The 12,765-nt window shown below is 43.9% G+C and overlaps 1 protein-coding gene across 5 annotated transcripts in view; it reads left to right on the plus strand.

The window, feature by feature from the left end:
• The first annotated feature begins 5,824 nt into the window (after positions 1-5,824).
• VAPA (VAMP associated protein A) overlaps positions 5,825-12,765 on the plus strand; it is a 50,158-nt gene continuing 43,217 nt past the window's right edge. For 2 of the 5 annotated variants that reach the window (XM_045004511.1, XM_045004514.1), the window contains exon 1: positions 6,601-6,898. In XM_045004511.1, coding sequence (XP_044860446.1) covers positions 6,616-6,898 — 283 coding nt within the window. In that variant the 5' untranslated portion in view covers positions 6,601-6,615. Of the gene's footprint in view, positions 6,337-6,600; positions 6,899-7,283; positions 7,487-12,765 lie in introns of those variants that run through there. The other 3 variants (XM_045004513.1, XM_045004515.1, XM_045004512.1) reach the window with 3 other exon arrangements.

Here is a 12,765-nt window from a genome sequence, read left to right on the forward strand (position 1 = left end):
GCACCTGTGCAACCCCTTTGAGCACTAAGGAGGACTGTGGACATAATTTGAAGACAATCAAACTAAGCTGTACTAACTACATATGAAAGCAGAATGTGACCGAATGCACAGGTGAAACCAAGGGCAGAATGAGCATTACAGATTACTAGATGTCAGAGAAGAATATCTGAAGCATGACTTCCAGATCCCAGTGTGAGTCTTCAAGGCTGCCACTTAGAAAAAAAACAGTTTTATTTGTTAATATATCAAATTTGTTATGAAAATGATATATTTGGACAGCACCTGGCACTGCAGAGTCCTTGTCCATGACTGGGGTTTCTAGGCACTACAATAATACAAGAAAAAACAATAATTAGAATGATTAATAAATAATAGAGATGCAATTAATATGGAACCCAACAATACAATTTTTACAGAGTCACTTCTCAGACTAGAACCACGCTTTAGGACTGCTTGTCTGATCTGGATACCAGCTTCAATCACCTACTTATTTTACTTTGTCTTTTGGTTGCTCTATAATCCTGCTTTTATTCATTGTTAGAAATGTAAGGGTTTGGCTGGAATCTAGTCTAGCAAACTGCTTGTCTCTGCGCAGATTAAGAGTGGGAACCGAACTCCAGTTTTAGCTCTGTTATGCTAGCTGTCATCAGATTTAGCATTAACCTCAAGCTGTTCCTCTTAATTTATAAAGGTCTTCAGAAGGTTGATCCAAACTATCTGTTTGAGCTGAGAGCTTCGATCTGGTCACCCTTTAGGCTGTGTCCAACTTAGACTTATTTCCCTAAAAGTTCCTGACAAAGCAACTACCAGTAATTTTAACCCTTCTATCTAACACTACTCAGAGCTTGACATGGTGGTTAAAATACTGTTAGCCACCATTAGCTACAATCGTAGTGGAACTAAACCAGTAGTAACAAAGGGAGACATTTTAAGAAAAAAGCTAGTAAAGACTCAGTTGCCAACAGAGTTATTTTGATACTGGTCTGCCTGTCTCATTATTACTTTAATTGGCTACAGTGCATGGCTATTTCTTCACCTATTTAGCATGTTCTCCCTGGAACACCGTGCAGAGTGCCAAGTATCATAAATCTTGTGTAATACTCATGCAGTTGACAGCCCTATTGCACATTCCCACACCTCAGCCCTCACTCCCTAGTTGTAAGAGCCCAGGGACTAAAACCTGTGTCTGCAGAGCATAGGACAGTTGCTATTCCCACACAAGGGCAGCAAGTGCCCGGGCTCCAGGAATATTCAGGGCCTGGGGGCCCAGCTCCACCAATGTTCGGCGCGGGGTCTCTCCCCTGGCCCAGTCTGCTGCCCCCGCATGCTTCCCCCAGAGCATCCCCCGGCCCCCACCTGCCACCCCTGCATGCCTCCCCTGGGCCCCGGAGCATCCCTGCCTCAACTGGGCAGCTGCCCTGCCGCTCTGCACTGCGCTCCCTCACCACCGCCGAAAGCCACTGCTGCCTACAACATAAGAGCAGCACCGGCGGCAGGCTGAGGTGGCTGCCGCACCTGTGGAGGGAGGAGGGGAGGAAGTGCACACATGATTGGCAGCCCTCCCCTTGCCCCGGCACCCACCAGAGGCAATACCGAGGTGGCTTTCGGGAGATGGAGTCTGGACCTTACCTGAACAGCTGCTGGGGCTTGGGTGAGTGTCCAACTGTGATCCACGCTTCCCGCCCCTGCCCGCAGCCACCACTCCTGCCCCATGCTGGGGAAGGGGCAGCCCCATCTCTCGTGAGGCTATGGTGAGGGACAGCAGGCTGCAGCAGGGGAGGAGGCCACATGTGATGGCAGCCCCCTCCCGCCCCCGGCACCCACCACAGGGGAGGCAAGGGAGCTTCCTGGACCTGAGAGGGGTCCAGCCCCTAGGAGCACATGCAGTGTCAGTGTCGGGTGAGTGTGCTGCTGGGGGGAGCCCCTCTCCCAGACCTCGCTGCTGCCAGCAGGGAGAAGGCTGGAGGGACTGTGGAGTCCTCCTCTCTGGCCCCAGCCCTGGGGCAGCCTGCCTGTACCCCAAATTTCTCATCCTCAGCTCCACCCTACGCCAGAGCTCTTACCCCCAGCCAGAGCCCTCACCACCACCACCCCACACCCCAACCTGAGCACCCTCCTACACCAGGGATAGCTCAGTGGCTTGAGCATTGGCCTGCTAAACCCAGGGTTGTGAGTTCAATCCTTGAGGGGGGCCACTTAGGGATCTGGGGAAAAAATTGGTCCTGCTAGTGAAGGCAGGGGCTGGACTAGATGACCTTTCAAGGTCCCTTCCAGTTCTAGGAGATTGGTATATCTCCAATTATTACCTTATTACCATGAAATCCTCATCCCCAGCTGCAGCCCACACCCCAACCCTCTGTCCTAGCCCTGAGCCCTCTTCCAAACCCCTCATTTCCATCCCCACTGCAGAGCCCACATCCCCAGCCAGAGCCCTCATCCCCCCACCCCACATAGCGCAATATAGGGAAACTGTTAAATGCTTACTGTTTCCAGTCCATTTTTACATTATTTACAAAAAATATATATCGGCTTACAAGGCAAGTGTGTGTGTGTGTGTGGGGGTGTGTGTGTGGGGGGCAGGGAGGCGGGACTTGGACCCGTTCTGGACACCACCAAAAATTATACAAACCTGCTGCCATTGATCCCACAGTGACACTGGGAGGTCATGCAGAGGTATAGCCAGGGAACACTATGGAGAGTAGGCGCAGCAGGATGTATTGCCCAACAGACCCAGAGTGACAGAACCCTGAGGTCCTCTGATTGGCCAAGTGCCTGAATTAACCCCAGGAGTTGGCCCAGAAAGGTGTCTGAGAAACCACAGACTTTGGCCTGCCTTGGCTCCTGATCTCTGGCTCCAGCCTGTCTCTGAGCCTGATTTCTGCCTCTGATGTCCACTCTCCAACTCCAGCCTGACTCTGATTCCTGCCTCTTGATCTCCAGCACATCTTTCGGCCCAAGCTGCTTCCCGCAGCCCCCATTGGCCTGGGACAGTGAACTGCGGCCACTGGGAGCCGTGATCGGCTGAACCTGCGGACACAGCAGGTAAACAAACTGGCCCGGCCTGCCAGGGGGCTTACCCTGGCGAGCTGCGTGCCAAAGGTTGCCGATCCCTGATTTAGATCTTCTTTGTGGCTACTGATAAATATTTAATGTGATCTGATAATCCATCCGGTATAGGGAAGTGGTGCACAGCTAGTAGATTACATACTCAATAGTCAATTGTCTATCTCCATCCATAAAGCATGTGCAATATAAGCGTCATTTTCTGAACATTTGGCTAACAATGTATTACCTCAACAACTTTCTCCTTTTTCATTTGACAAACATGGATGTATCCCTAGCTTTCTAATGGATTTCAGCACAGTCAAAATTGACATAGGGTTAGTGGAATAGGGTTGATTCATTAACTATTGCTTTAGAACCAGTAGATGGAAGCAACAAAAATGTTATTGCCTGATTTCTTCATGAAAATCTCTTTCATACTTAACCAAAAATTAGCATCAAACTAATGGATTAAAAAGGGGGCCCAACTGAAGTCAACGAAAGAACTACTTTAGTCTTCAATGAGAGCAGGAAGAGGTCTCAAATATTAGAAATATTAAGGTACATTGAATTTGAGGCCCATGCTATTTGACAGAACCCCTTTAACTGTTATCTTACTGATTATTTCCCAGGTGTATATTTTTTGTTTGTTTGTTTTTTTGCCAGTTGAATTTTAGAATTATGTTGCATGTTTATGTTGTGCCCCTATTATAAAAATAAATACATAGTGGTTGAAAAAACCTCCAGGATGTAGAACAAACAATTTTTTAGACTGGTAAATTTAAAAAATTTAATAATGCTATAAATCTACAGGTAATAGTGTGGACTTCAGATTTATCTTTGATTTACAGTACAGCTAGGCAGCTTAAAACTACACTGTGATCTCATTAGCAACCAAGTAAATTACAGCAACAGTACACTGTAACTCATATGCATCCCAAGCATAACTTTATTTTTCAGAAGACAGCAAATAACAGCAGGTCAGCAAGACCCCAGAAATTTGAATTTGGTATTTGAATAAAAGAGAGAACATTAACAAGTAAAGGTTCTTACATAATTCCATTAATCCACCCATACTGCACCTATGTACCAATTTTGCTATTACTGCAAGACTAAGTGAACCCTACAAGAATCACATAACACATCTATGCTTGCTTTGCTACATCTCCAACCCAGGCACAATCCATTCACTCACTCGTAGCATGATGGTGGTGGGAACGAAAAAAAAATTATATTCACACATCAGCAAATACTACATCTATCTCAGATGCAGCCACATATAACAAGGTATTGGTGGTGGAAACCATGATTGCAAATGTGTAAAATCTGTACCCATATTAAGGAGAGACATCAATAGGACATAATCCTTGCCTTTCTTCCTCTCAGTGTTTTTGTTTTGATGATTTGTGTCTAAGAACTTGAAAATGGAAGGTATTTATCTCTTCTGAATCTACTATTACTTTGATTGTGTGTAATTTATTGTTATTTTGTACCTCTTTAAAAGGAGAAAAGATGGAATGGTGGGAATGGAACAGTCTCTGTCAGTTGAAATTTTACAATTGTTCCCCAACTCTTGGTCCTTAGAAAGTTAGGCCTTTGAAGTTCTGCAAATAGGGACAAATCTGACTAACTGGGAGGCCATCAGGGTATTCCTCAGTCAAGAATGACATGACAAAAATTCTGAGCTGATTGGAATTTTGAGGGGCTAGTTGTCTCCTCTGGACAGCTTACAGTATGTGTTGAGCTTTGGTAGATTAGTGAATACAAAGAAGAATAAAGGGGAAAGAAGGAATGTAATAGAATAAGTATCCATGTAAAGAAGAGAAAAATAAAACAACATGACAGAGAAGATATTTTTACCTACCAGTCTGTGTGTAACTAGAACTGAGGGAGAAAAACATACACTGAAAGAATATAGGGAAAAAGTGGAAAACTCTTAATAGACATTGATCAGGAGACAACTTGAAATGTTTTACTGTAAATAAATTCAGTACAGTCCTCATCTGGCTTGGGAGCGGTTGAGTGGATTATGGTTGTTCACGTTATTTTAATAATCTTTTGATTTAGCCTTATTTTCTTCTACACTGTTAGTAAATAATGTTATCCTATATCTTGTTATCCACTGAGAGTACTATTTTTAAGTACAAGTATAAAATGCAAACCTTAGAAAGGAGAGCGGGGAAGGCAATGGTGAGAATGAAAGGGAAAATACATTTCTGTCTAGGAATTTATTTTATGTTTAAAGTCAGGAGAAGTGGGGTGAATTGCCCTGCTTTCTAGCTACAATTAAACTGTTGCCTGTATTAACTTTAGCTATTGGACACTCTTTGATATGAATGAGGCCACATTATTCTTACACCCTAACAGTGGGACAGTTGAGTTTTTGCAGATGAGAACTGACTAGCCTACACTGGACCATTGAAAGCCCGAGCTCCAATTTGCACATCTATAGCAATGTGAGCTTATTTTCCTTTGCACCGACCTTTTCCTAAGGCAGACGCTCAACCTGCTCCACCCAGTGCTACCTTCAGCAGAGGCCTAATCTCTCCCTCTTCCTAGGCATCATTCGCATAAAGGAGAAGCCAATTTCAACTACTCTCCCCTTGTGCACTGATGTGGCCCTTGAAGACTACTATTCCTAGCATGCAATGCTCCCATCGCCGGCAGGGTATTGCACGCTGGGATCTGTAGTCTTCAGATGGAATTTTGGCCACGTCGAACACCACTTCCTCCGCCGCGATAGGTTGCGCATGCGCTCCTCTTTCCTTCCTCTCGAACCGCTCCCCGTCTGCCTCTTCCAGCTCACGCGCCCCCTGCTGCTTCAGCAGAGGCAGCGCGTGACTGCTGGGCCGCGAGGCCAAGTCTAGCGAGCTGTCAACGGACGGGGGTGGGGGAGCGGAAGAAGAGCGAGGGGAGGAAGCGCGCATGCGCCGGTTGAGTTCTGCCACTGCCATCGCCCCCCTCGTGCCCGCGGCGAGGTTGGCGTTTGATCGCAGTGCGCGCGACCGCGGCGGGGGGTTGAGTCCATTCTTAGAGGAAAAGGGGGAGAGGAGCACGCGCGCGGGCGCCCACGGAGGGGGAAGGAGGCGGCGGCCGCTCGGTCCGGACCCCAGCCGAGTTCGGCGAGTCCTGCTCCCCCTCCCCGGCGTGAGCGAGCGGCGCCTCTGCCCGGCTCCTCCTCCCCTCCCCCCGCGGCAGCCAGCGAGCGAGCGAGCGAGATGGCGGCCGCTGGGACTCTGGCTAAGCACGAGCAGATCCTGGTGCTCGATCCGCCCACCGACCTCAAATTCAAAGGTACGAGCGGTGGGGGCCGCGTCGCCCGGGGCCGAGAGCTGCGGGGTGGGGGGAGCCGGGCCCGGGCTGCCCCTGCGGTGGGTATCGACTTCCCCGGGTCGCGGCGGCAAGGCCCCGTCCCGGTCTCCCTGCGGAGCGGAGAGCCAGAGCCGGTGACCGGGACACGGCGCCGCCGCCATCTTGAGATCCCGCAGGGAATCGTGTGTCTCGGGCCCGGCTCCGACCGGGGCCGCTCCCGGGGAGAGGCGGGCAGGTGCCGCAGCAGCCGCCCCGCGCTACATGCCGCCTCCCCCACCTAGTGCCTGGAGCGGGGAGCCGGGCCCTGCCGCCGGGAGCGGCTGCGCCGCAGCCAGGCCCTTAAACCTCCCCAGACTTCCCAGCCGAGGGGACGGGGCAGCCCGGCCTCCATCGCCCGGGAGCTGGCGGCGGACGCGCTGCATCCCTGCCCTGCCCGCTCTCGGGGCGGGTCTCTGGGCGTCGGCGGGAGTGACGGGGGCTCAGAGCGGGAATTGCCCCCTACCCCGCCCCACAACCTGCGTGGCGCGTCTTCCCCGGGGAGCAGGTAGGAGAGGCCGGGGCGGGGGCGGGGGGGTGTGTGTTGCATGTGTGAGGAGAGACGCTCCCCCTTTTCCAGGGTGTCCTCAAGTCTGTTTGTTCCCCGTCCGCAGCCGCGCTCTGCTTGCGGCTGGGTTAAGTCCAGCTGTTAACAAGGGTTTGTGGCGGGGAGGGAGTGGTGCTATTTTGCACCATTATCTGCTGGTATCACTTGGGGATCTGCACGCTCCTTTCCCAGCTGGAGTTTGACCCTTTGGGGAGGGCAGATGACACGATGCTGGTGTATTTCAGAGCAGTTTTAGGTTAATCCTTCGGAGTGTCTCAGCGGGCAGTTCATTAACTTTTGGTAATGAAGAAAAGGAATGTGAGAATTGCAAAAGCTTGTGTGTGTCAGATATTTATTTGTGAGGAGCTAACTCTGCAGTCTTACTAAAACTGGCTTAAAACAGCTCCGTTAAAATAGGCTCTGATTAATTACGCTGTTCTCTGATGAACCCCAGCTTTAATTGCGAGGGGGGTTCTGAACAGACACACATTCAGTTGCTAGGAAGACAGGCCCCTTGGAAGGTGAGGACCAAAAGAAGGTTGTGCTATGGTAGGCATAATTATGTGGTAATTTTCAGTGCCCACAGATTGACAATGGGCATTAAGTGAACAATTTATTAGTTAAAGCTTTTACTCTGAAACAAAACTGTTACTGTTAATTTGAGAAAATATAAATAAACCTAATTGCATAAATATAAATTCCTTAATTCTTCAAATAGCACCAGCAGTTCTTGTACTTCTTAGCTAATCCTTTAATCTGTCTTTGTATTTAACTTTTTACTTTTAACAGTGTTAATTCTTCAAGTTCATTTTCTATTTATAGTATTTTGGGGAGCAGGGCAGTCTTTTCTTGTGTTCTTTGGGAAATTTTAGAATCATTTTTGGTGGCTTATTTGTAGGAACCTTTAAATGGGCAAGTAGAGTAAACTGATGTGATCTTGTGTCTTACAGAGGACAACTGTGTTCCTGAAAAATAGCTTTAGGTAGCCCACATTTTCTCAACAGTGCTTAAAGCTTGCTTATTAGAGAAGACAGTTTTATAACAAACTATAATTTTCATATCAGAGATTTAAATTATCCTCTACCCATTTAGTCAATTAAAAATAAACCTACAGGAATGCGCTCACTTTAATATTTTTGGTAGAGCTTTTAAAATTGCATATTCTTTGATACACCCAAAATTGTAGAGTTTTTTTTTCCGTTGTACATTGTTAAAATACCGCCAGATTTTATAAAGTCTCTGTCAGAGTTAGCAGGCCCCAGAATTGTACATGCTCATAGAGAATGGCTGCACTGTATTATACATTTCAATACCCTGTTGTCTCCCAAGAAGAGTAGAAAGAGTGTACAAGCATGCATACTAAACCAAAGCTAGTACGTATAATTGCAGTCATATCAACCTAGAATGTCTCACTTAGCCAAAAGTAAGCAACATTTACTGGGTATAAACAGAACTGTTGAGATGTAAGAGATGCTGTCCTTGAATCATCATTGGATTGCAAAATCTATAGGACTGATATGAGTAAGCAAACAAATAGTCTCAGTATGTACCTTCAGAATGGGAGATATATGAATTGTTTTAAGTGTAAACTTAAACTTTATTTAGACAAGTACAGGTGTTGGGAAGACTTTTGCGGAAGGGAATATTTAGGTAGAACATGAAGCAAAATGGGGCCTTTGATAACTGTATAGAAGGACCAAACCTATTGCATTTCAGATACAGCAGGTCAGTTCACTGACTGACTCTACATGCCATCTCAGTATGTATACTTTTATGTTAAAATACATCAGAACAATGTGCAATTAACAACCATGTTTGTGTACTGCAAAACACTGTTTCTCCAATGAAATAACTTAGAAAGTTGGGGGCGGGGAAGAGATTTTAAGTAATATATTCTCCTTCTATACCATTTAGACAAGCTGATAATAGGTAATGTACCTTAAAAGAGGTTCTCTTTCAAATCCAATATGGCAAAATTGTATTGTGTTTGTTTTACTGTGATTACCACTGATTTGCTAAAGTTCTTTTGATGGGGCAGAAAAGAAAGTGTTTGATTCATATAGCATTCCTAAAATCAAACACTTGATGTGCACACTAGACATCCAGATTGAGATTTTTACAGAGTCCAGAACAAAAACAGGCTATTTTTTGCTCCCAAGGGATTTACTTTCTGACATTTGTGATAGTTGAATGAGGGTATGATATGTGTTAACATACTTCGGCATAAGCAGTGAGTTGCATTTAAAAATAAGCAAGTACTAGTCTTGTCAGGAAGCTCTGAGCAGCGTCCAGTAAAATGTTCCTGGTTTTTGCTTTCTTTACAGATGAGAAAGATGGTCAGCATCTTTGCTAACTGATTTAATTACTCAGAACCTTAATCAACAATTGCTGCATAAAGTCTGAACGAAGAGGTGTTCCCATTTGAGGTTTATATAGGTTTAAGAAAATATCTGATGGTGGCTGATGGAAATATTTCATATAATACCCTTCCTTCCCCCCAATGAATGAAAGACTAGCATCCAGTATTTGTAGCCCCTAGATATTTCAGTCTTAATAGCCTCTTGCTTGCTGAGGCAAAACTAGTTTTCTCTTCTGATGTAGTGGGCAATAGTTGATCCTATGAAATTGTGGCAGTCATCAGATTTACTCATTACATGGTTGTTCTCATAAGTAGATCTCAAAACACTTGATGAAAGTAAGTATAATTAAAACCTTTTTAAACAAATGGGGAAACTGAGGCACGGAGTTGAAGTGATTTCCTGAATGAGCCACTGGCAATGCTGAGCATGGAACCCAGGTCATTTGCCTCTTATTCAGATGCTTTGTCCACTGAACCATACTACCTTCCTAAACCAGCGTATTCTTCCATCTCTCAGTGTAAAATATTTTTTATTTCAGTGTAAAAAATATGACACTGAAGCCTGTTGAGGTTAGACTTTGTGCATTGTGTCAGGCGGAGGTTGGAGAGCAGCAACAAAAATGAATCTCATTCGATTTAAAAAAAAAAAACTTGTATGGGCTGCTTGCTATTACAGGATGAAAAGAGCAAAAAATATCTCCCTTCCAAAGTCCCCAATAACATAAATGCATAGACATGTCTCTGTTCACAGCAGGAGCAGAATTATGAAACTTGCAAAAAGTTGCTTTCATTCTGTTGCCGGAACTTTACACACAAGGGAAGCAGTGATGACCAGGAGAGTGCTTTTTGAGTTTGTGCATTAAGTTCAGTACTTTGAATGATCCTTGCTTTGAGGCTGGTCTTCTCGATAGCAAGTTTTTGTAGCACGCTAGTCCCTAGAATAAGTGTCTTGAGGTACAGTAGCTGATTTTGATTAGGATTTTTGTGGAGAAGACAGTTTTATAACAAACTATAATTTTCATATCAGAGATTTAAATTATCCTCTACCCATTTAGTCAATTAAAAATAAACCTACAGGAATGCGCTCACTTTAATATTTTTGGTAGAGCTTTTAAAATTGCATATTCTTTGATACACCCAAAATTGTAGAGTTTTTTTTTCCGTTGTACATTGTTAAAATACCGCCAGATTTTATAAAGTCTCTGTCAGAGTTAGCAGGCCCCAGAATTGTACATGCTCATAGAGAATGGCTGCACTGTATTATACATTTCAATACCCTGTTGTCTCCCAAGAAGAGTAGAAAGAGTGTACAAGCATGCATACTAAACCAAAGCTAGTACGTATAATTGCAGTCATATCAACCTAGAATGTCTCACTTAGCCAAAAGTAAGCAACATTTACTGGGTATAAACAGAACTGTTGAGATGTAAGAGATGCTGTCCTTGAATCATCATTGGATTGCAAAATCTATAGGACTGATATGAGTAAGCAAACAAATAGTCTCAGTATGTACCTTCAGAATGGGAGATATATGAATTGTTTTAAGTGTAAACTTAAACTTTATTTAGACAAGTACAGGTGTTGGGAAGACTTTTGCGGAAGGGAATATTTAGGTAGAACATGAAGCAAAATGGGGCCTTTGATAACTGTATAGAAGGACCAAACCTATTGCATTTCAGATACAGCAGGTCAGTTCACTGACTGACTCTACATGCCATCTCAGTATGTATACTTTTATGTTAAAATACATCAGAACAATGTGCAATTAACAACCATGTTTGTGTACTGCAAAACACTGTTTCTCCAATGAAATAACTTAGAAAGTTGGGGGCGGGGAAGAGATTTTAAGTAATATATTCTCCTTCTATACCATTTAGACAAGCTGATAATAGGTAATGTACCTTAAAAGAGGTTCTCTTTCAAATCCAATATGGCAAAATTGTATTGTGTTTGTTTTACTGTGATTACCACTGATTTGCTAAAGTTCTTTTGATGGGGCAGAAAAGAAAGTGTTTGATTCATATAGCATTCCTAAAATCAAACACTTGATGTGCACACTAGACATCCAGATTGAGATTTTTACAGAGTCCAGAACAAAAACAGGCTATTTTTTGCTCCCAAGGGATTTACTTTCTGACATTTGTGATAGTTGAATGAGGGTATGATATGTGTTAACATACTTCGGCATAAGCAGTGAGTTGCATTTAAAAATAAGCAAGTACTAGTCTTGTCAGGAAGCTCTGAGCAGCGTCCAGTAAAATGTTCCTGGTTTTTGCTTTCTTTACAGATGAGAAAGATGGTCAGCATCTTTGCTAACTGATTTAATTACTCAGAACCTTAATCAACAATTGCTGCATAAAGTCTGAACGAAGAGGTGTTCCCATTTGAGGTTTATATAGGTTTAAGAAAATATCTGATGGTGGCTGATGGAAATATTTCATATAATACCCTTCCTTCCCCCCAATGAATGAAAGACTAGCATCCAGTATTTGTAGCCCCTAGATATTTCAGTCTTAATAGCCTCTTGCTTGCTGAGGCAAAACTAGTTTTCTCTTCTGATGTAGTGGGCAATAGTTGATCCTATGAAATTGTGGCAGTCATCAGATTTACTCATTACATGGTTGTTCTCATAAGTAGATCTCAAAACACTTGATGAAAGTAAGTATAATTAAAACCTTTTTAAACAAATGGGGAAACTGAGGCACGGAGTTGAAGTGATTTCCTGAATGAGCCACTGGCAATGCTGAGCATGGAACCCAGGTCATTTGCCTCTTATTCAGATGCTTTGTCCACTGAACCATACTACCTTCCTAAACCAGCGTATTCTTCCATCTCTCAGCCTAAAACATTTTGTTTATAACTTGAGATCTGAGAAGGTATAGCTATAGTGCCTTGGTATTTGATTGAAAGATTTAAAAATATATTATTTGCTTAAAATCCATTCGTTTGGAAAGTGGAACAACTTCACTGTATAGTATAAGGCTCTTTCACATCAACCATGCAGATACTGATATATTTAGTAATAGTTGGGTATTCTGATGTTCTCCACAGTTTTAATCTACCATTAATCTCTTGACCGTAAACAGATTTCTGTCCTGTTTAAAAGTCATGTAGTTTATTGACACTTGAAGCTTTTCAGTTAAAGCTCTGAATTGTCATGGGATCTCAGCATGGTCTTCATTAAATTGATAAAGGCTCTTTTTTAACCTTTAAAAGGTATTTATGATTGTGAGAGTTTAATTGGAGTTACTTTTTACGTCAGTCCTTGTTTTCTTATCTAAGAGCTGCTCCAGCCTTTAAAAATATAATTGTCAATAATAAACAAGGTATGTGTTTTGCATACACTACCTACATTTCTTCAAAATGTTTTGTCAGAGTTCATCATTAACAAGTACATTTCCCAGACCTGAAGGAAGAGCCCAGTGTAAACTGGAAAGTTTGTCCGTCTCACAATAGAAGTTAGTCCAAT

The sequence above is a fragment of the Mauremys mutica genome, chromosome 2, assembly GCF_020497125.1.
Source record: "Mauremys mutica isolate MM-2020 ecotype Southern chromosome 2, ASM2049712v1, whole genome shotgun sequence".
Taxonomy (NCBI): domain Eukaryota; kingdom Metazoa; phylum Chordata; order Testudines; family Geoemydidae; genus Mauremys; species Mauremys mutica.